At 33.4% G+C, this 20,364-nt stretch overlaps 10 protein-coding genes across 10 annotated transcripts; 6 read left to right on the forward strand and 4 right to left on the reverse strand.

Annotated features, from left to right (window-relative positions):
- Positions 1–190: 190 nt before the first annotated feature.
- Positions 191–418, forward strand: DFA_00960 (uncharacterized protein; the record flags this gene model as incomplete). The annotated part of the gene is made up of 2 exons (XM_004358878.1): positions 191–215; positions 303–418. 2 exons carry the CDS (start codon positions 191–193, stop codon positions 416–418), a joined length of 141 nt encoding a protein of 46 aa, XP_004358935.1.
- Positions 419–877: 459 nt separating this feature from the next.
- DFA_00961 (uncharacterized protein) lies at positions 878–1,608 on the forward strand (the record flags this gene model as incomplete). The annotated part of the gene is made up of 4 exons (XM_004358879.1): positions 878–890; positions 974–1,047; positions 1,280–1,436; positions 1,502–1,608. 4 exons carry the CDS (start codon positions 878–880, stop codon positions 1,606–1,608), a joined length of 351 nt encoding a protein of 116 aa, XP_004358936.1.
- Positions 1,609–1,747: 139 nt separating this feature from the next.
- DFA_00962 (uncharacterized protein) lies at positions 1,748–3,985 on the reverse strand (the record flags this gene model as incomplete). Its single annotated transcript, XM_004358880.1, has 5 exons — positions 1,748–2,722; positions 3,189–3,213; positions 3,255–3,406; positions 3,489–3,638; positions 3,731–3,985. 5 exons carry the CDS (start codon positions 3,983–3,985, stop codon positions 1,748–1,750), a joined length of 1,557 nt encoding a protein of 518 aa, XP_004358937.1.
- A 510-nt stretch (positions 3,986–4,495) lies between these two features.
- Positions 4,496–6,008, forward strand: DFA_00963 (uncharacterized protein; the record flags this gene model as incomplete). The annotated part of the gene is made up of 6 exons (XM_004358881.1): positions 4,496–4,658; positions 4,745–4,988; positions 5,083–5,619; positions 5,704–5,731; positions 5,789–5,857; positions 5,907–6,008. The coding sequence occupies 6 exons, from the start codon at positions 4,496–4,498 to the stop codon at positions 6,006–6,008; spliced, it is 1,143 nt and encodes a 380-aa protein (XP_004358938.1).
- Positions 6,009–6,249: 241 nt separating this feature from the next.
- Positions 6,250–6,723, reverse strand: DFA_00964 (uncharacterized protein; the record flags this gene model as incomplete). The annotated part of the gene is made up of 3 exons (XM_004358882.1): positions 6,250–6,379; positions 6,551–6,651; positions 6,715–6,723. 3 exons carry the CDS (start codon positions 6,721–6,723, stop codon positions 6,250–6,252), a joined length of 240 nt encoding a protein of 79 aa, XP_004358939.1.
- Positions 6,724–7,047: 324 nt separating this feature from the next.
- On the reverse strand, positions 7,048–8,478 carry DFA_00965 (putative DREV methyltransferase; the record flags this gene model as incomplete). The annotated part of the gene is made up of 1 exon (XM_004358883.1): positions 7,048–8,478. One exon carries the CDS (start codon positions 8,476–8,478, stop codon positions 7,048–7,050), a length of 1,431 nt encoding a protein of 476 aa, XP_004358940.1.
- A 201-nt stretch (positions 8,479–8,679) lies between these two features.
- Positions 8,680–10,296, forward strand: ppan (brix domain-containing protein; the record flags this gene model as incomplete). The annotated part of the gene is made up of 4 exons (XM_004358884.1): positions 8,680–8,700; positions 8,794–9,342; positions 9,436–9,521; positions 9,597–10,296. 4 exons carry the CDS (start codon positions 8,680–8,682, stop codon positions 10,294–10,296), a joined length of 1,356 nt encoding a protein of 451 aa, XP_004358941.1.
- A 152-nt stretch (positions 10,297–10,448) lies between these two features.
- On the reverse strand, positions 10,449–11,836 carry DFA_00967 (uncharacterized protein; the record flags this gene model as incomplete). Its single annotated transcript, XM_004358885.1, has 4 exons — positions 10,449–10,923; positions 10,994–11,347; positions 11,434–11,725; positions 11,809–11,836. The coding sequence occupies 4 exons, from the start codon at positions 11,834–11,836 to the stop codon at positions 10,449–10,451; spliced, it is 1,149 nt and encodes a 382-aa protein (XP_004358942.1).
- A 774-nt stretch (positions 11,837–12,610) lies between these two features.
- Positions 12,611–17,652, forward strand: DFA_00968 (uncharacterized protein; the record flags this gene model as incomplete). Its single annotated transcript, XM_004358886.1, has 4 exons — positions 12,611–14,424; positions 14,513–15,413; positions 15,496–15,980; positions 16,059–17,652. The coding sequence occupies 4 exons, from the start codon at positions 12,611–12,613 to the stop codon at positions 17,650–17,652; spliced, it is 4,794 nt and encodes a 1,597-aa protein (XP_004358943.1).
- A 324-nt stretch (positions 17,653–17,976) lies between these two features.
- DFA_00969 (uncharacterized protein) lies at positions 17,977–19,584 on the forward strand (the record flags this gene model as incomplete). Its single annotated transcript, XM_004358887.1, has 1 exon — positions 17,977–19,584. One exon carries the CDS (start codon positions 17,977–17,979, stop codon positions 19,582–19,584), a length of 1,608 nt encoding a protein of 535 aa, XP_004358944.1.
- Between the last annotated feature and the right edge of the window lie 780 nt (positions 19,585–20,364).

Consider the following 20,364-nt stretch of genomic DNA (forward strand, 5'->3'; position numbering starts at 1 on the left):
AAAGTAAATGTTCCGAACAATATCCAGATTTTAAAATATCTTTTACTTTGCTTTTTTTTTTAATAGATTTTTTTTTTAAATTGAATCGCCAACAATACATCGTTTCTGACCTCGAATATCACTTCATTTCATCACCTCCCATCTTATCTTTATATTTCTGTAATACTATATCTGTATTTATAATTTCAAAATGAGTTTTTACCGTAATACCAATAGTTTGTATTATAACAAATGTATATCATATTGCGCGCGTCATAAAAATATTAATAGTTTCATTTAATATTATACATATATATATATAGACCAATCTCAAGGCCAAAAGAGAATAGTTCTCTCACCAGGTTTCTTTAAGGGTGGAGCTCCACCAGCAGCAGAACCCACATCAACTTCTGACCCAAGAAGAGTTTACTCATTTTAAAAAGGATTCTCCACCAAACAAATAATTTAAACCATATGATAAAATTAATGATAATCTAATTGTCCATTCCCACCCAGGCAGAATAAATAAATAAATTCAAACCAGTGTTGATTGGATTCAGATTAGTGATATTATAATATTTTATTCATCACTCTCCTTTTTTTTTAAACTACAATTTATACTCTTTCGGATCGTTATCCGAACAAACCAAAGTCAGTAATGGCTATAAATATCAGTGATTCGAGGTAAGGATTTTTGTTTTAAATTTTAAAAAAACCTCCCCATCAATTGTTGTTGGCTGTTGCGATATCAAAGATCGGAGTCACATACATTTTAACTCAACCCAGCTGTGTATCATTATCTCTTTCTCATTTTAAAACCATTATTATTATCATCTTTCTGTACAACTACTATTAAACATTATCTAATCTCTCTCTCTTATTTATTATATTTTAAAAAATGGTATTAGTTCGTAAGTATTAATTAGTGAAGCCATTGATAAAGTAAACAAAGAACTTCACTTACTAATTTCAAACAAACAACTATTGAATATAGTTCCACAAAAATCTTCAATTAGTGTCATGGGATCCAAGAGACCATTCACAACTGGTGGTGGAGGTGGTGGCAAGGTGCCAGGTGGAGGTGGTGACTCTGGTTTTGGAACTGGAGGATCAGGAAGCAGTTTCTCATTTTAAACCTGTCTCTCTATCATCACTATCTAAAACCAATCAACCAAACCCTAATCATTAAAATTTAACTATACATAAAGTATCGTTAATGATGATGATCATCCTTAATTAAAATCTCTAGATACTTTTGAAAAGATATCTTTGCTTTTGTTTGATTTTTCTTTTTTTGTAGCCGGGCTTTGAAGCAATACTTTACTCATTCACCACATCATCATTCCACCTCATCAATCTTGTAAAACAATATATTGTAACAATATTATTCTTATTCAAACATCAACAACAACAACAACAACAACAACAAATGGAGTTTTCTTTTGACAATACTAAATGTAAGTTAACAAAAGTATTATTATTATTATTTGGACGACCTTATTTATTTATTTAAATTTAATAGTAAGTGGCAATTACACCTCTAGACGCCAACTTCCTTTTGGCGGTGTTCCAGCAACAAATGAAACACCTCAAGGAACCGTTCCTTTAAGAGGTGGATTTTCATTTTAAATTCAATCTGTGAAAGTCAAGTCTTTTTTTAATAATAAATTAACTATTATTTAGATAGATTTTGATTGATCAACATATTTATTTATTTGGTTGGTTAGTGTTGTTGATTTGTTGTTGGAATATTATATTCATTCATTTTCTATCTAAGTGGAAATGGTTTGAAAGGATTGGTATCATCAAGAAATTCAGCATCACAAATCCAAGCTGGACAAGCATTGGGAGTAGATGCAAAAGAGACTGTAACATATCTACGAGGACAATGAGGGACATAGAGTGGACATGGACCTTGACGAGTACACTTGTTGAATACATAGCATCTATTTTCATCACGAGTGTAGGTAGACACCTCTCCAGACTCACACTTGGTTCTTGTGAGAGCTGGACACTCCTCTCTTGGATCTGGAAGATGAACAAAACTACGGAGAATGGTGATATTGGTACCGTCTTGGAGTGCTTCAATGATGGTGCTAGTATGGATATCCTTGACGTCGTTGAGTCTCGATTTGTACCACTTGTGGTCAAAGAGTGCGAAACCTTGGTTGAATGGATCCTTGTAGACAATGTTTTCGTGTGCAGTGTTGTAATGTACCTCTGTAAATGTACAGGTTGTAATTGGATCTTCTTCGTCACTGCCAACGCTACCTTCCTGCTGCTTACATGGATTCACTCTAAAGTAACGTGAATGAGTGGCTTGGTCAACGGCGAACTGAGAGTAGGTTGAGTCGGGTGGAGGGAGAGACTTGTAATAATTGAGGACAAACAAGTCGTTGTACAAATTGTTGTGTTGATTCTTTTGGAAGAATCCCCTTACAATGACAGAGAGGGGGTCGTCTTGGATGAGTTGAGTGACGGTCGATGGATTGACTCGGGGTCTAGTGGTGGGAGTGTCAAAGAGTAGTTCAGCAACATAGATACCTCTTTCACCTGGTTCGCCATTCAATCTCTGCAAGATGAATCCACCACACATTGGTTTGGAACATAATCTAAGGTCTGGTCTAACTACATAATACTGTGCATCCAATTTAAATGACGTTGTCGATACAACAAGAGAAGAAATAATAATAATAAAAACAATGATTGATAATAGATATTTTAACATGATTAAATAATTAAACTATAAACTATAAACTCTAAACTAAACTTGATAGAGATAGATAGATAGATAGGATAGATAGGATAGATAGGATAGTCAGACTAATATTAACTTATTAAATACTAATATTTTTTACCAACATCGCCCAAACATGCATTTAATTTAAAAAGAATGATTATTCATAAATAATTAATACCAATCCAAAATACTAGTATACGACTACCCACACACTATCTCGTTGAGAAAAGAGAGGAGTGATGTGGAGAGAGAGGGAGAGAGATGGGTGTGACTTCACACTTTAGTATATTTTTTCAAACCGTGTTACAATGCGTTGATCCATACAAACTCAACACTGAGCTAGAGCTGAGCTGTATAAGATACCACATGTTCAATCGACAGAGTTCCAACCAATAAAAAGAAGAGAAATAGACATAGACTTTAAATTATAGGGTTACCCTCATATCCAAGATGGCAGGTGTCTTCCTACCCAGTTGGGTATGGTTGTTGTTGTTCTAAAATGATATTAAGTTTATGTATTCTCTCTGGTCTCTACTCTGCCTTAACTTCAGAGTATTCTTCAATTTTATGTTGACTTCTTCCAAATTGGTTATTGATGAATACCCAGTCTGTTAATTTGTTGACATCACTCTTTAAATAAATGTATGGTAAAATCATTGGTGTTGGCTTTTTGGTAATTAAAATAACCTAATTGTATATAAGATTGATTAGTCATCTCTTCTCTTCTCCTACTCCATTTTTTATTCTCCAATGTGTCACAACAACATACATTGATATAACTATAACCTTTTTTAACTGGACATTCAGTTGAATCTGAAATGAGTATAGAGATGACTTCATCGAAATCAAATGCTGTATCTACTTCTACTCTATTGAGAATCTTATTTTCTTCTTGTATGAGAATACCTGTATTCTTGACCTAAAATATAACAACAATAATAATAATAGTTAGAGATTGATCTATTATGATCTAGTCATCCGCACTCCTACTTTTTCTCAAAAAGCACATACAGTCAATTGTGTACATCTAGCACCTTGATCTTTTAATTTCTTGACTTCTCTATTTAACATATCCTTCATCCATTTGGCAACATCTCTTTCTATTTGAATATCTTCATCTCCACTGACAATCTCTCCCATTCTAACTACTCCATCGTCGACGACAGAAGAAGCAGCGGTAGTAGTAGTAGCAGCAGCTACCTCTTCTTGTGTTGGTTGTTGTTGTTCATTCTTTGTATTTTCTTGTGGTTGTTTTTGATCAGTCATTTTTATAACTTTGTGTTAGTAGCTACTGCTTAATATATATATTTATTACTCTACTCAAATGAGTTTGTCATCTCTTTCGTTCGTGTCTCAAAACATCCATCGTTTGTCGTTAAAAATCAATTTAATTTAATTGAATAAGTTATTTAGTTTATTTATAGACCTTTAAAACAACAAGTAATAATCGTGGTACTATAAAAGTTTTGTTTGAAACATCCTCTCCTACCAAGATAGATGTTATCGATCTTTTAGAATAGAATCTATCTATCCTCTCTCAACAACGATTTAGAAGAAAAAAAAAATAGGGCAATTTGTGTTTGAAAAAAAAGGAGGGAAGCACATTCTTATCAATATCATTCTTTCTTTCTTTCGGCCTACTACTACTATAATTTCTTTTTTATATAATTATCGACGTATAGAGTTGTAATAGTAATCATCATTTGAGAGTATATATAGAAGGATGTATATATCATAATAGAATAAAAGGAAGAAAGAAAGAAAGAATAATAGAAAATGATTAGACAGAAACGATTATCAAAGTCAAAAGCAATTAAAACAATTGGTAGTATACAAGATGGGTCATTTGAAGCGATCGATAACACACCATCACCTATATCTCCATCTGCACAAATGAAACATCTTGTTAGACCATCAATTAGTAATAGAAAGAAACAATGTATGTTTAAAACATAAAAGACTATTCATCGTTACTAGTGTGTTTAATATTCATCATCATCATTATTTTATTACTACTATTTAAAGTACTTGTTCAACAATATATAAATGGTCAGATAGCACAAACAGAATTAATTATGACCAAAGGAAGAGGAAATGGAGTGAGAGTATGTCATCATGTGGAAGCAGGTGTATTGGTTGCCGAATACAAAGGTGATCTAATCAACAAATCAGAGGCATTAAAGAGAGAGAAACAGTATGCCAAGAATAGTACTACCGTTAGAATGGACTGTTATTTATTTTATTTTGAACACAAAGGCAAAATCATGTGGTATGTTTTAATATTAAATAATATTGATTGATTGATTTAGATGTGACTTTATATATTAATTAATTATTAATTATTATTATTATTATTTATTTAGTGTTGATCCAACTATACCATCAGAAGATTTGGGACATGGAAGATATATTAATCATCGAATCGATTGTAATCTGGATCCAATTAAAATTTCAATCAATGGTGACCCCAAAATTGTTTTGGTGTCCAATCGATCGATCCAAAATGGAGAAGAAGTCTTTTTTGATTATGGTGATCGTTCAGCTGCATCTTTAACTTATTTTCCATGGTTAATGGATGGATACCAACAACAACAACTTCAACTTCAACAACAACAACAAAAGAACAAGAATAATGGAATACAAGATGAAGAAGACGAAGATATAGATGTTGGAGTAGACAATATTCAATCGAGTCCAAGAGTAAAACAAACATTTGGATTTTCAAAATACATCAATCGTTTCAAATATGCTGGTTATTTGTTAAGCGATAGTGAATGTAGTAGTAGTGAAGAAAGTCAAGAAGAAGAAGAAGAAGGAACTAGTTTTTCCAATACTATCGATTTTTATAGCAACAACAACAACAACAACAACAATCATGTGACAAACACAATAACTTCATTGTAATAATCACAAATACTCTACTCTACACTGCACTCGCTCTTATTCTTATATATTTATATATTTGTTGTATTTTTAATTAAAAGTAAAGAGATAGATATAGTTGGTAGTATAGTATAGTATAGATTGTGTAGATATAGACATTAGTTGGTTTGTTATATTAATTAATAGTCAATATTAATAAATAATAATAACCAACAAGCAGCGATCCTCCACCCACCAACACTTCCTCCAATCGTTGTAAAATGAATCAGCAGTATTTGAAGAGATTTGCAAATATCTTACAAAGATTTGTCCAGCACTTCTCGATCTTCAATTCTTACGCGGTTCCACTAAACGATCATGGTATCAACGTAGTGTTTCAATTAGTTCATGGAACCCAGATTTCTAAAAAAAATAAAATTAAATTTAACAATTATACCATTATTTGCAGGCCTATGTGTTCTGGGAATAAAACAGTAGAAAGGTCCTAAGTGAAAGATTTATTTACATATATATATAACTAATTTTTAAGATATGATCTGATTATTTCAAATAGAACCAAGATGTTTGTTTTTTTGGGGTTTGTATTTGCTCCAAAAGGGACATTGTTAAGAGTGCAATAATATTGTAACTTGTTAATGAGGTCAGTTTTAATATTTATCTTCTTCAGTGTCGTTTTCCTGTGCAATATCATTGATGATATCTTGTTTGTTTAATAAACGACAGTGTACTTCTCCAATGCCAATTTCTTTAAGATAATTGACCATATCCGCTTCATCACTATTTAAAATAGTTGCAAGCTATGTATGTGGAATTTTTTCTCATTTTCTTTACTGTGTGGCATTTTATGATGGCACTATTGGATACGACAACTTCTTTTGCTATCCATGACTCTAAATATATCATTGCCTCTCTGATAGAAATACTACCATCTCCTTTACTTGGATATACTTCTCCTTTGTAAGTTTCTTGACTTGATCTGCCAACTCGTGTATAGTTTGTTGTAATTTTGAAATATCAGTTTGGTGTTGAGCATATAACTCTTCTATTCTCTTTTGTAAATCATTCAATCTAGATTCTCATAGCTGGAGTTGGGGTTTGTTGCAAGAAGGAACCATTGCCATTAAATTTGGAAATGGGATCCCATATGAAGGATGTTGGGGGTTTGTTGTGAGAAGGGGGGCAGAAGGACTGTTGTTTTTAGTATTTGGGTTCATATTATTATTATTAGTATTAATATTATTATGGTTTGTCTGTGTCACATTTAGAGTACAGTAATAAATAAATTAACTATATTCTTGTCAATTTCTTTATTTTTTTTTGTTGTAAAGATGGGAAATAGTTATCAAACAAATAATAATAATAATAATAAATTAAATTTATATTTGATCTATAGATTGTAAGAATAATTATTAATAGTTAATATATTTAAACTTTTTTTTTTGAATTTATTTGATATTATCACTTTCAGTCATTAATGATGATGCTGATGGTGGAGGTAAAGAAGAAGAAGTAGAAGCGTCAAGAGATGATTGACTACGAATAATAGGGTCATCTCCGAGGGTAAGGACAAAAACAATGTCAACTAGAACATAGTTGGCATAATATTGATCACCTTCTGAAATATAAGGTCCTTTGGTGAATGATTGTAATTTGAATCCCTCTGGTTCCAATACTTCGGTGACCATGGAACTGATAAATTCCTCGACAGAATTGTTGGTAATGTTTAATAGTTCGAATGGCTTGTTGTCGTTGCCTCCAAACTCTACGTATGGTTTGAATGGATAGACAGTGGCAAGTAAGAGTCTGCCATCTGGTCTTATAAATCGTCTCATTGATCGAAGTAGTGAAAGTGGACGCTCGCAACGATCGAGCACATTGAGACACGACACGACGTCAAACTGACGATCACGAATCTCTTCCAACGTATCCAAATCTGTACAATAGTAAGCATCTATACCCTTTCTTCTAAGACTATAAACCATACCAACCGATGCCTCTGTAGCAGCCACCTCTCTAAACAATGGTTTCAATTGTAACGTCGTAGTTCCACACCCACTACCAACATCCAATAAACTTCCAAATTTAATATAACTACTTGTTATATTTGCCAATGGTAATTGATTCTCCCAACTATTCATTGACATTTGTAGTATATCTGATGTTGTATCTATATTATTATTATCTATATTATTATTATCTATATTATTATTATTTTGATTATTATTATTATTAATTATATTTTGTTTTGTTTTGTTATTATAATTTAATTGAAATAATTGACCATATTGATCGGTTGATAGAATAAACATGTTACCCATTCCCAAATAACCCATGCAATCTGTTTTAGTGTAGAAAAAGCTCAACAAAGAGTTGAGAGTATTGGTGAGAGAGTTCCAACGTGGAGTAGTCATGACAAATTCGTAGGTCTCTTGATCGAGTTCGGTTTGAAGAAAGGAACTTTGATGTTGAATGTTTAATCGTTCTGGCTTTAGTTTATAGTATTTTCCATATTCTTTTCTAAGTGCTTCAATGGTACGAGAAGGAGTCTCCTCCTTCATCAATTCCATTGCCAAGTTTCGTAACGATCTCATTGATTCTTCTTCCTTTTCGTTTAATATTTCACAACTATTTGGTTGTTCAAATATTGATTGTAATGGATTATTATTTAAAGTATTACTATCACTTTGACAATTATGTTTATAATTGTATGTTTTGGTTGTATTATTATCTGAAGAGGATGGAGATGGAGAAGGTTCGATAATAAACTTTCTATAAGTTGTTAGATACAAATGTCTACTGTAAAGTATATATGAACACGATGTTAAAAGTAGTAAGAGTGCAATGACAAGTAATCGATTTGAATTAATCAATGGCATGAAACACAACCCTCCTCCTTTTACTAATACTATTACTACACTATTAATATCAACACTCTTTGCACCTTCCCTTCATTCAACTGAACCGCTGAAATTAAATTGAAAAAAAAAAAAAAAGACGTGAAAGACGACTCGTCTTTGTTTATCTTATTATCTCTCAATCTTTTTTAGAGGTTATATATATAATATAAATAATAGAAAATGCCTAAACCAAGTATATTTGTAAGTATACCTATGATCATACATTGCACAATAGAGTAGTATTGTTTCTAATACATTCACATTCAATACATATGTATTTATGATAAATTATAGTCGGACCCAAAGAAAAGAAAAGAAAGAGAGAAACAAGTAAAAAAGAAAGCAGCATCAAAGAGTAAAGGAAATGAAGAAGAGGTAGCAGGACCAACAGACGCTGAAAAGGCACCAGTTACCAAATCGATGGTTTTCAAGAGAGGTAAAGTATCAAAGTCTATCAAACAATTGATCGTCGACTTTAGAAAAGTAATGGAACCAAATACTGCCACTCGTTTGGAAGAATCAAACACCAATACCATCAAGGATTACTTGCACGTTGCAAGTATGTATCATGTCAGTCATTTCGTTTCATTCACCAACACTGATATCTCACCATACATGGCTGTGGCCAAGTTACCTCGTGGTCCAACGCTCACATTCAAGATCAACGAATTCTCAACCATCAATGATGTTGGTAGATCAAAGCTCAAACCATCCATCCCAACCATCCAAGACTTTATCGTTCCACCTCTTGTCGTTTTAAATGGTTTCTCAAAAGGTACTCCTCAAATGGAAATCATGTCTACCATCCTTCAAAATATGTTCCCTTCTATTAATATTGATACTGTAAGTCGAAACTAAATATATAAATATATATATACATATATTATATACAATATCCCTAACCAATCATCTCTTTTTCTTCTCTTTTTATTTTAGATTCAATTGGGTAAATGTAAAAGAGTTATTTTATTCAATTATAACAAAACATCTAATCTTGTTGAATTTAGACATTATAAGATCAAGTATGTATACATACATAGACACATTTGAGAACTTTGACTTTCAAATATTAACTTTGTTTTCTATTTCAATTTTAGGTTGGGAGAAGTTGGAATTAGTAAAAGTATAAAAAGAGTATTACAAGCAAAGACGGGAGATCTTGGAGACTTGGATGATATTAGTGAATACATTTTATCACAAACTGGGGTGACAGAGAGTGATTATGAAGATGCACAAGATGGAAAGATTGATATCGACCACAACGTGTTGAGAAAGGGTACCAAGAGCAACACAAAATCAATTAGATTGACAGAGTTGGGTCCACGTCTCACTTTGGATCTTATCAAGGTCGAAGATAATCTCTACTCTGGTGAAGTATTATTCCACAAGTACTACACCAAGACCGAGGAGCAATTGCACGAACAAAAAATACGTCTCGACGAAAGCAAACTCGAAAAGAGCAGAAGAAAGGAAAGACAAGAAGAGAATCTCAAGGCAAAGGAAGAAGAGGAAAAGAGAAAGCAAAAGAAAAAGGCCGACAAGGATCAAAGAAGAAAGGATAGAAAAGAAGGAAAGGAAGTAAAGACTGATCTCAAGAGAAAGGGTAGAGATGGCGATGACGACGAAAAGATGAATAACAAAAAGAAGAATAAGGAAATGTTAAAGTCTACAATGAATGAAGATCGTTCCGATGATGACGATGAAGATTGGTATAGAAAGGAAGTTGGTGAAGATCCTGATGAAGGTTTTAAAGCTCAGAAAAAATCAAAGTATGATCATAAAAAAAATAAACATTAAGTTAAATAATAATAATATAATAAATAAATATTATTATTACAAACAAACAACTAGACTAGTCTAGTTTTCTTTCTTCTATATCTTATTTTTACAATAGTCTATCGATATTTACTTTTATTATTATTTATATATACAAATTATTATTTAATTAATTAATTATTTTGTAAACTAAATTCAATGGCTGCTCTCAAATCATCATCCATTTCAACATCTTCATCATCACCATCATCTTGTGAAATTGGAATTTGTATTGAACCAGTACCAGTTGAAGTTGTAGTTGTTGTAGTTGTTGTAGTATTACTATTACTATTATTATTAATGGATTCAGTTGTAGGTGATGTAATTGAACTTGGTGTTGTAGATGTTGGAGTACCATCATTGATTTCAATTTTATATCCACTATATCCACCTCCCCAATTTTTATAATTACTATTCTTTGGAGGTTCTGCCGCTTGTTGTTGTTGTTGTAGTTTACGTTTTTCCTCTGTTTCTCTTTGTTCTCTTTCTTGTCTTGATTTTTCCTCCTGTCTACTAAGTTCCATTACTTTCATCAATTCATCATCATCATCCTCTACATAAAATGGATCATTTTTTTGTGATCCTTTTGGTTTATATGTTTCATTTTCACTAAATCAATCCAATCAAATATTAATTAATATTCATCACAATTATTAATAATATTATTATTGTTACATACTCTGAATATTGTAAACTTAGCTTTAAAGCAGCTTCCAATTCTGGATCAAAGTTACCTCCTCCTCTGTTGTTGTTTGTTGGTCTTGATGAACTTTGATTTGCAGCTTGTACAGATGGATCTACATCAATCCATTTTCCATCCTCTGCTTGTGAATAGGGTACGACTTGTGGATAGTTTCCTCTGACCACAAAAATATTCCAACCCTGTTGTCTGAGTGTCTCCAAGTAGAGACTGACATAAAAGTCTGACAAGAATGTAGGTTTCTTGATGGAATTTAAATCAAACCAACTACCTTGAATCTTTCGAAGTGTAAACCAATGTTCTGATAGATTACAAATAAATCCATCCTCTTTTCTTTAAATTTAGAAATATACAAGTAAGTATAAGTATCTTTTTTTGATCAATCATTTCTTTCTTCTTTCTCTCTTTCTTTAACATACAATGGATTAGCAACAACATCCTTATTTTCAGAATTATTTATAGAAGTACAAGATAAACCAAATTGAGTGAGAGCTCTCTCCAACACTTGAATTGAATAGAAACCATCGTCTGCTACATTACTACTGCCTTCAGCAGCAAATTTAATAAACTCTGCAGAGTCGACACCGGCTTGCATCATCACATCTCTCTCTTCTTCATCCAATTGATGTGCTAAATTTGCCAATTCAACAGCTGTGAAATAACTACCTTGTAACAATGCATTAAGGCAATGCTGTGCACACAATGAGCCAACTAGTAGTAGTAGTGAAATATCAATCAATTAATATTTAAAGTTCTTTAGAATCTAGTTACTTTGGTTGATTCACTTAACATACCTTGTTTTTCAAAATAAACAACTACCATTATTATCTTTCTTTATCTCTTTCTTTATTATTATGTATGTATGTATGTTTGTATATTTGTATATTATGCAATATGAAGTAATACGAAATGAATCACGGATGTTCAAGTCGCAAAAAAGTTGTAAATTATTTAATTTAATAATCATAGTGTTTTTCATTGAATCTATTTATCAATCATCCAACCTAGGTGTACACCTATATTTAATAAAATATTTAATAAAAATAAAAATAAAAAGAATAAATGTTCTAAAGAAGAATGTTGTTGGTGAGTAAACTAAATTTATATTTATTTATTTAGTTATTTAGTATTTGTTCCCAGGGAAGTATGCAAAATTAATAAAACTACAAAAAGCCAATTTATAAATTTTGGGAGGGAATGACATTGTGAATCAGTTATTGAAAAACTCATTCCAACTACTTAGGAAAAATTAGATCTTTGTACAAATATTATTATTATATATATATTTATTATTATTCTTTTAATAGTTAGTGTGCATTTACTTGTAAAATATAGATAGATAGATACAGAACAGAGAGTGTTGCAACGTCATCATAGATAGATAGATAGAGAGCGATTAGTTAATTGATTAATTTAGACTCTAAATATATACTCCCTCCTTTAAATGATTACATTTATACGACCACAAAAACAACAACAAGAACTATTTACACATAATAATCAATCTATAATATCTTCATCTTCATCTTCAGCTACATCATCATCCTCCTCTTATATCAACTAATCAACTAACCAACCAAACTAGACATCAACATCATGCAACAACAACCACCACCATACCATCACCAACATGATAAACCAAGTTCTGTAGGAAGTAGTGGTAGCAACTCTTCAAGTGGAAGGAGTTTCCTTGCTCCTACAAAGATACAAAAGAATTCTTCTTCTTCTTCCTCATCTTCATCTACTACTACTAGTAGTAATACTGGACATAATACAGTATCTACATCTTCATTTTTGTTTTCAAAACCAATCAATATTCCTGCATCGCTTCAGACTTCGTCGTTGAACAAAAAGAATCAACCTCAGTATCGTGTATCTTCATCGGCTCCCATTAATATACCCGTTCAGAACCGTGCACGAAGTGATAGTCATGGTAGCAACACGAGTACAAATAGTAGCAGCAGCGTATCTCCAAGAAAACCATCATCGTTTCAACACACTAGCAGCAGTATGAAGATGGGTGGCAGCTACACTTCCTCTTCGGGATCCTCCTACTCTACATCTCCCTCTGGATCGTTTTGGAAGCATTCATCGTCACCTGGTGGCAGTCACCTCGGTGCCACTAGCGGACTGAGTTTCTTTAAGCCATCCCCTCCAACCGTCCTTTTACGTCCCTCTCCACCACCCTCTTCTTTTCAACAAGGATTACGTAATTCATCCTATTCACCTAGAGGAGGGGGAGGAGGACTAATGTCAATGTCTCCATCGGGTGCACCCGTCTCTCCCAATGTGACAAATGGAGGGTTTGCAGTGCCAACAGGGCCGACACTTTCATTTACAAAGGTGCAACCAAAGAACTATAACACGCAAACCACAAGTAGTACTACTGGAGGACTGTCATCATCGTTTACTTTTCTTGCTCCAACCTCTCCCATCTCACCTCGTCTACACACTTCAACTTCATCAACAACGTCACCACCAAACAATAACAATGATATCTTGTTTACAAATGATGATGATGACGATGATATAGATATAGTTGAAGATGTTGAAGAGGGAGCGAATGGGATGACTCAAGACCAACTCGAAGATTCAATCTATGAGGATGATGTCGATGAAGGTGACTATGATAGTCCTCTTGGTGGATCACCTATCATCCCCACCAATTTGGGTAGTCACAATGATGAGACATTAGAGGATGCAGCTTTAACTACATCTACCACCTCGACCACATCAACTACCACTAGTATCGCAACTACCACTACATCCAAAAGACAATCAAGACAAGAAAAGGAAAAGACTAGAATGGTCCAATTCGATGGTCTCCAAGACCCCAAAACAACCGAAGATTTGGTAATGGAAACTTGGTCAAAAGTTTCAAAAACACCAAGACATCATCAATCTGACACCTGTATAAAAATTTTACAAGATATTTATCAACAATCATCAAATTTTAAATCAAAGAAATATAATCAAAATAATAATAATAATAATAATAGTGAATCAACAACTTTACCAACCTTACCAACATCAACTTCAACAACATCAACAACTTCGACAACTTCAACAACTTCAACAACTTCGACAACTTCAACTACCTCTTCAGAAGGTGGTGAAACAAAAGAAGAAGGAGAAGGAGGAGAAAAGGCATTGGAAATTAAAAAAGAAGTAGGAGAAGAAGAAGAAGAAAAAGAGGTTATTGAAGACCCATTCCCACAAGAATTGGTAGAAAAACCATTGAGAAATTATTTAATTCAACATGCTGCAGGATCAGGCAAAAGTTTAACCATTTCTTGCCTTACATCATGCTTGTACAGATTAATGGAAGGAGATCGATATAAATACGATCTCATCGTTGTTTTAAATGATAGACTTCATTTAGATACTCAACTTGGTAGAATTGTTACAAAGTAGGAAGAAAAAAAAAAAAAGAAAAAGAAAAGATATATATTATTTTTTTTTTCAAATTTAACTAATATTTGATTTATTATTTTGTAGATTTTTAAAGAAAAATAATTTATATTCATATATTAAAGTAAATTCAAGTAAAATGTTGATGGATACATTGAATCAAGGTAAAAAGAGAATCATTATAACTACAATGCAAAAGTTTATACATTTGGTAGATTCTACTGAATTTAATCGATCTAGATTTGCCAACAAGTCGATAGCATTGATATCTGATGAAGCACATCGTACTCATGGAAAGTCAATTACACGTAGTATTCATAGTCTGCTGTCTGGTGAGACTAGACAAAACTCAAACATCACCTACTTTTGTTTTACATGTACACCAACTCCAAAATGTTTGGAGATGTTTGGTGAACAAAAGGGAAACACTAAAGCACCTTTTTACTCGTATTCATTGGAACAAGCGTTAAAAGATGGATTGGTTATCAATGCAATTGACAATTATACAACAGTGGCTATTCTCACAAAGATCAATCATACTGGAAAGAGTGAGGTGGTCGACAAGAAACGTGCAAGTTATCATCTCTTGAAAAACAGTCAAAACGATCGAAAGATTCTTCAAGAAAAGGCACAGTACATTGTCAAACACTTTGTCAAGCTCAGAGATGTTATCAATACTGACGAGTTTAAGGGTAGGGCCATGTTGGTTACGAGCAGTCGTCACCAAATCATAGTCTACAAGTCAATCATTGAAAAACTTATCAGAGCATTGCCCAAAGACAAACGATTCGAAGTGGTTGCTTCATTTTCGCCATTTGTACAAAGAAAGGTGATCAAGGCAGAATCAACCAAATCAATCAATGGCAAATATGCAGACTATTGTAAATCTCGTGACGGTATTTCAAATATCCTAAAAGATGATACCAAACATAAAGTACAATTAATCATTGTCGCCGATAAATTACAAACTGGTTTTGATGAACCAAGTGTAAGTAAACAAAAAAAAACAAATCAAAATTAAATTCAATAATATTAATATTAATATTTTATTTATTTATTTTATTTTTTAGTTGGCAGTAATGTATATTGATAAAGCATTAAGAGGAGCAAATGCAGTTCAAACTATTGGAAGATTAAGTAGAACAGCACCTGGAAAGAAAGCTGCATATGTTGTCGATTTTGTAAATAATAGAACGGATATTTCCAACTCGTTTAGTTCGTATTGGAGAGAGACAACACTCAAAGGTGCAAGTAAACAGACTCTTTTGGAGATGAAGTTGACCAAGGTATTGAAAAAACTCTCTGCCATTGATCCAATCAACAGAGGAGCCTTCCAAGAGTCGATCGACTATATCGTTGACGATGATGAGCGAAGGAAAAAAGAAAAACGTAGTGGAAGTATTCTCGACGATTTATCCGCTTTTCTTCATCTCTGTGATTCTCTTCAATGGGATCATTCTCACTCTCCTCTCAACTATAAATTTGTTACTCATCTACGTGAAGGTGTAAATGTTAAAAAAGCTGAATTAAATCATAAATTGAAATCAATTAAAGGGTAACATAAACAAATAAGAAAACAACAAATCAAAATAATATATTAATACTAATTTAATTTTCTTTTTATTTTTTATAGATTATTATTAAATATTCAAAATGAATCTGAACATTTAGGAGAATCAACAGCAAAAGTTGAAATTGGAGAAACTACACCAATGAGTTCAACTAGATTTAGGTTGACATCGAGAACCAATATGGCACACTCTAAAGAGGTTATTTCAAATTTGAATGTTGGTGAAGTGGCTCGAGTCAATGAAATGCTCGATAATCCTGTCGTTTCCAAAGGTCCAGATAGTATGGATCTCGATGCTGACAATTTAGAGTTTGCCAAACAGATTTGGTCTGCCAATCCGGCCATTAGACTTCACAAAAGATTATTGACAGATGATAGTGACAATGTCGAACTCAATCCCAAATCGTTCAATGAAGCATCCACTATTGAACAATCAATGGCCATGGTCATTGATTTTGTAGTAAGAAATGGTCAAAACTTTGAAACTCTCATCACCAATCAATCACTCCGTGTAGTATTCCCCTTTATGGATCCAACTCATCCAAATCATAAACAATATAAAGAGAAATTGGCCGCTGCTTTAAAACAATCAAATAATAATAATACTATTCATCATACTTATCATACTCATTTTAATAACAGTCATAATAATAATAATAATAATAATAATCATCAAAATAATAATAATAATAATAATAATAATTCTTCTTTATCATCATCATCATCTTCTGTACAGAATTCAAATCAACTTACAATCCATCATGGATTACCAAATCTTAAAACATCTGGAACTAATTTGGATATTGTAATGTCTGAGAATAGTTCAAGTGGATCAGGTCATGCAGCATCACTTCGTACCTCACAAATATTGCAACAGATTCCAACACAAGATCTACCAATGAATGTGACGTTGCCAGCAATCAACCCAGACTCTATTGTTGGTAGACCACATACAGCAGGAAGAAAAGGTGATTGTTTGCTCAATGATTGTGTCGCTTCTTTTTGTCACGACCTCGAATCAAACGATGCTGGACTTAGGGTCTTTTCCATTCAGACTCTGCTTAGTATGTCGTGTGAGGGTATTCACAAGAATGATATGCACGAAGTCATTGCACCAATCAACAAGATTCTAGTCAACCGCAACGAACATCTCGGCACCAAGATGATTGCCATCGACCTTATCGGAGCCATTGCAGTCGATGAAACCACCCTTCAACAAGTACTTGAACAACAATTGGTTTTCACGTTGCTCAAATTGATTGCTGGTGGTGATGAGCCTATTCGCGCCAGAGCATGTCGTCTCTTGACAGCGCTGGTTAGTGAAGTTGCCATTGTGTCTGCATTGCTCGAGTCACCCAACACTGTCCAACCAATTGTCCAGTTGTTGGATTCCTACGATTACTCGGTCACTGACCATGCACTACGTCTACTCATCACTCTCGCCAACGAAGAGCGTACCATCAAAGCCATTCGTCCCATGATGGATGCCAATACCTGGAGTAGACTCGAGCATCACAAAATGATATCCATCCAAGATCTCACGGTCCATCTCAAAGCCCTTCTCATCGGTCCCAAACGTACCCACACCAATCAATTCCAACCTTCCCTTTCAACCAAACGTATAAGAGGTTCAAGTAGTCTAACCAAATCAAATTAATAAATCAATTATTTTTTTTACAAACAAAAAAAAAAAAGAAAGAGAATTACAAACTAGAAAGAGAGAGAAACTTGATTATTAGCATCTAGATAGATAGTTAGTTAACTTTTCAAAGTATTTAAAAGTAATTTTTCGGAAAAAACAAACGTTTGTTTTTGGGTGGGTTGATGACTCAACTCATCAGTGATTCACAATGAGACCTTGGTCTCTCTAACCGCATGGTTGGCTCCTCAATCATTGTTTCAATTACAATGTAATTAATTAAGAGAAAGAGATAAATATATAAAAGAGATATAATCATAATAATAATATATATAAATTATAATGGTTTCAATAAGTACAACTATTACAACAACAAATCAACAACAACAACAAGAAAAAAAGAAATTAATAGTAAAAAAGAATATATATGATTCAAAGTATGGAGCATTATCTTTAATTATAAACAATGTCTATTTGTTTAGAATTATAACAAGATATATTGTCGATTTGAACAAACAAACGATCAGTGATGCAATCGTGCGTGTTAAAGAGGTACATGTTAACCCAATGTATGGAAGACAAAAACCGATTAGTACAACCAATGTGTGTGCAAAGAAGTTTAATGAAATCAATATTTCTTGGTGTGTTTATAATAATATGTACAATGTTTTGAAATACAAGATTAAACATTTGACAATTGACCAAAACAACAACAACAACAACACTGACTTATTGGAGAAAGAATTGGGTAAATTATCAGCATCAATGATCAAACCATTGGTTTCAAATTTGGATTTGCCATCATTGACCATACTGTATCGATCAAACACTGATCTCTTTGAAAGAAGTTGTTATCTTGTCGATATTGCTGCACAGAGTAATAATTTAGACACGGTTAAATTCTTTCATCAAGTTGCCAAAACATCAGACTATGAACTGGCCACTAGATCGGCACTCCACTTGGCCTGTTGCAACGGGTCACTCGAAATTGTCAAGTTCCTGCACACCCACCGATCGGAAGGCTGTAATATCTATTCGATGAACATGGCTGCCAAAGCAGGACACATTGACATTGTCATGTTTTTGCATTTCAACCGAACAGAAGGTTGCAATCAAGAGGCAATGGATGGTGCTGCTTCATCTGGTTTTTTAAATATAGTAGAGTTTCTACACACCAATCGCGCGATTGAAGGGTGTACCACAGCTGCTATGAATGGTGCCGCTCGAAATGGGTCACTTGATGTTGTGGCCTATCTCCACCAACACCGTAATGAAGGTGCTACACACGAGGCTATTGATGGAGCTGCACGAAACGGCCACATGGATGTTGTACTCTATTTACTCAAACATCGAGGTGAAGGATACAGTCACCAAGCATTCTCTGGTGCCTTGGAAAATAATCATCCGGCCATATTTAAAACCCTCCTCTACTATTCCAATTTGTACTATAAGAAATCGACGTCACAACACTTTTTTGACAATCTCTTGGTCGACTCGATTAAGCTTGGCTCGAGACAAGAGATTGCCAAGATACTCATTGAAGGCAAACATGCACGCGACCTTGTCAATATTGTCGATGAAGCAGTCACCCACAACCGCCTAGATATGCTAGCCTTTTTATTGGACCATCCACAAACATGTCAACAAATGAGTCCCAAGTGTCTCCAAATTGCCTCATCCAAGGGCTATTTACCAATCGTCCAATTATTAATTGAAAAAAGACCTACCCAACTCTACCCACACGTCCCATTGGCATTGTCCTCGTCTATTGCCAATGGACATTCACCTGTATCATCATTTTTAGCAAGTATCTTAAACAAGATTCAAGAGACTAGTAGAAGCGGCACATCAAATTCAAATTCACATACACTTGATCCATCAATCACCGATGGTCTTGCATTGAATTTAATTAGTGATTGGGTCATACGCAACTCGGCTTCCAATGATTAAACACAAAAGATAACATAAATATATTTAATAAATAAATTAAAACATCAATCGGGGATCGTCACGATCGTCCCAATCTTGGATTAATTAATTAAAAATCTGGATATTACGCCAAATTTCCGATTTTGGACAATGCACAATGCGAAAAAAGTCCGTTAGCTCATCACCTACGACTCTCGAATCTGACTTTAAATCGTCGTATTCAAATTGAAATAAACAATGTGTGTTTTGTTTGCAAATAGATAAAAGATAGGATAGAAAACAAATCATCAGCATACATACATACAATACAATAAAGATACTATTTTAAAAGAAAGGAGTACAGCTCACTCTATCTATATTGCAATCTATTAACTTTTAATAGCAACCAAACAGCATCTCCCATCTCTCCACCCACCCACCTCTTTTGTGAGCTACAAAGTAAGTGATATCACACACAAATAACTCTTCACAATCTCCTCACTACAAAAAAACAAAAGAGAAGAAAACAACAACTTTAGCAACAGGTACTACTAGTAGTCGTTTTGATTAAACACACACAATCCAACATCAACCACACTGTTTTTCCAAGGAGGGAAAACAATCAACAACAAGCAGTGGTATATATATATATATATATATATGAGCAGGAGGAGGAGGAGTGATTGATATAGAAAGTTGTTTATTGACTCTATTTATGAATCACCCACCACCCCCTATACCTATAACTTCAAAAAAGCTTTTGATTGATACACATTGTTGTTGTTGATTCTAAATACGAAACAAACATCATCATCATCATCA

This window comes from Cavenderia fasciculata (assembly GCF_000203815.1).
Source record: "Cavenderia fasciculata unplaced genomic scaffold Scf_Dfasci-F-a-25c12.r2-5, whole genome shotgun sequence".
Classification (NCBI taxonomy): Eukaryota; Evosea; class Eumycetozoa; order Acytosteliales; family Cavenderiaceae; genus Cavenderia; species Cavenderia fasciculata.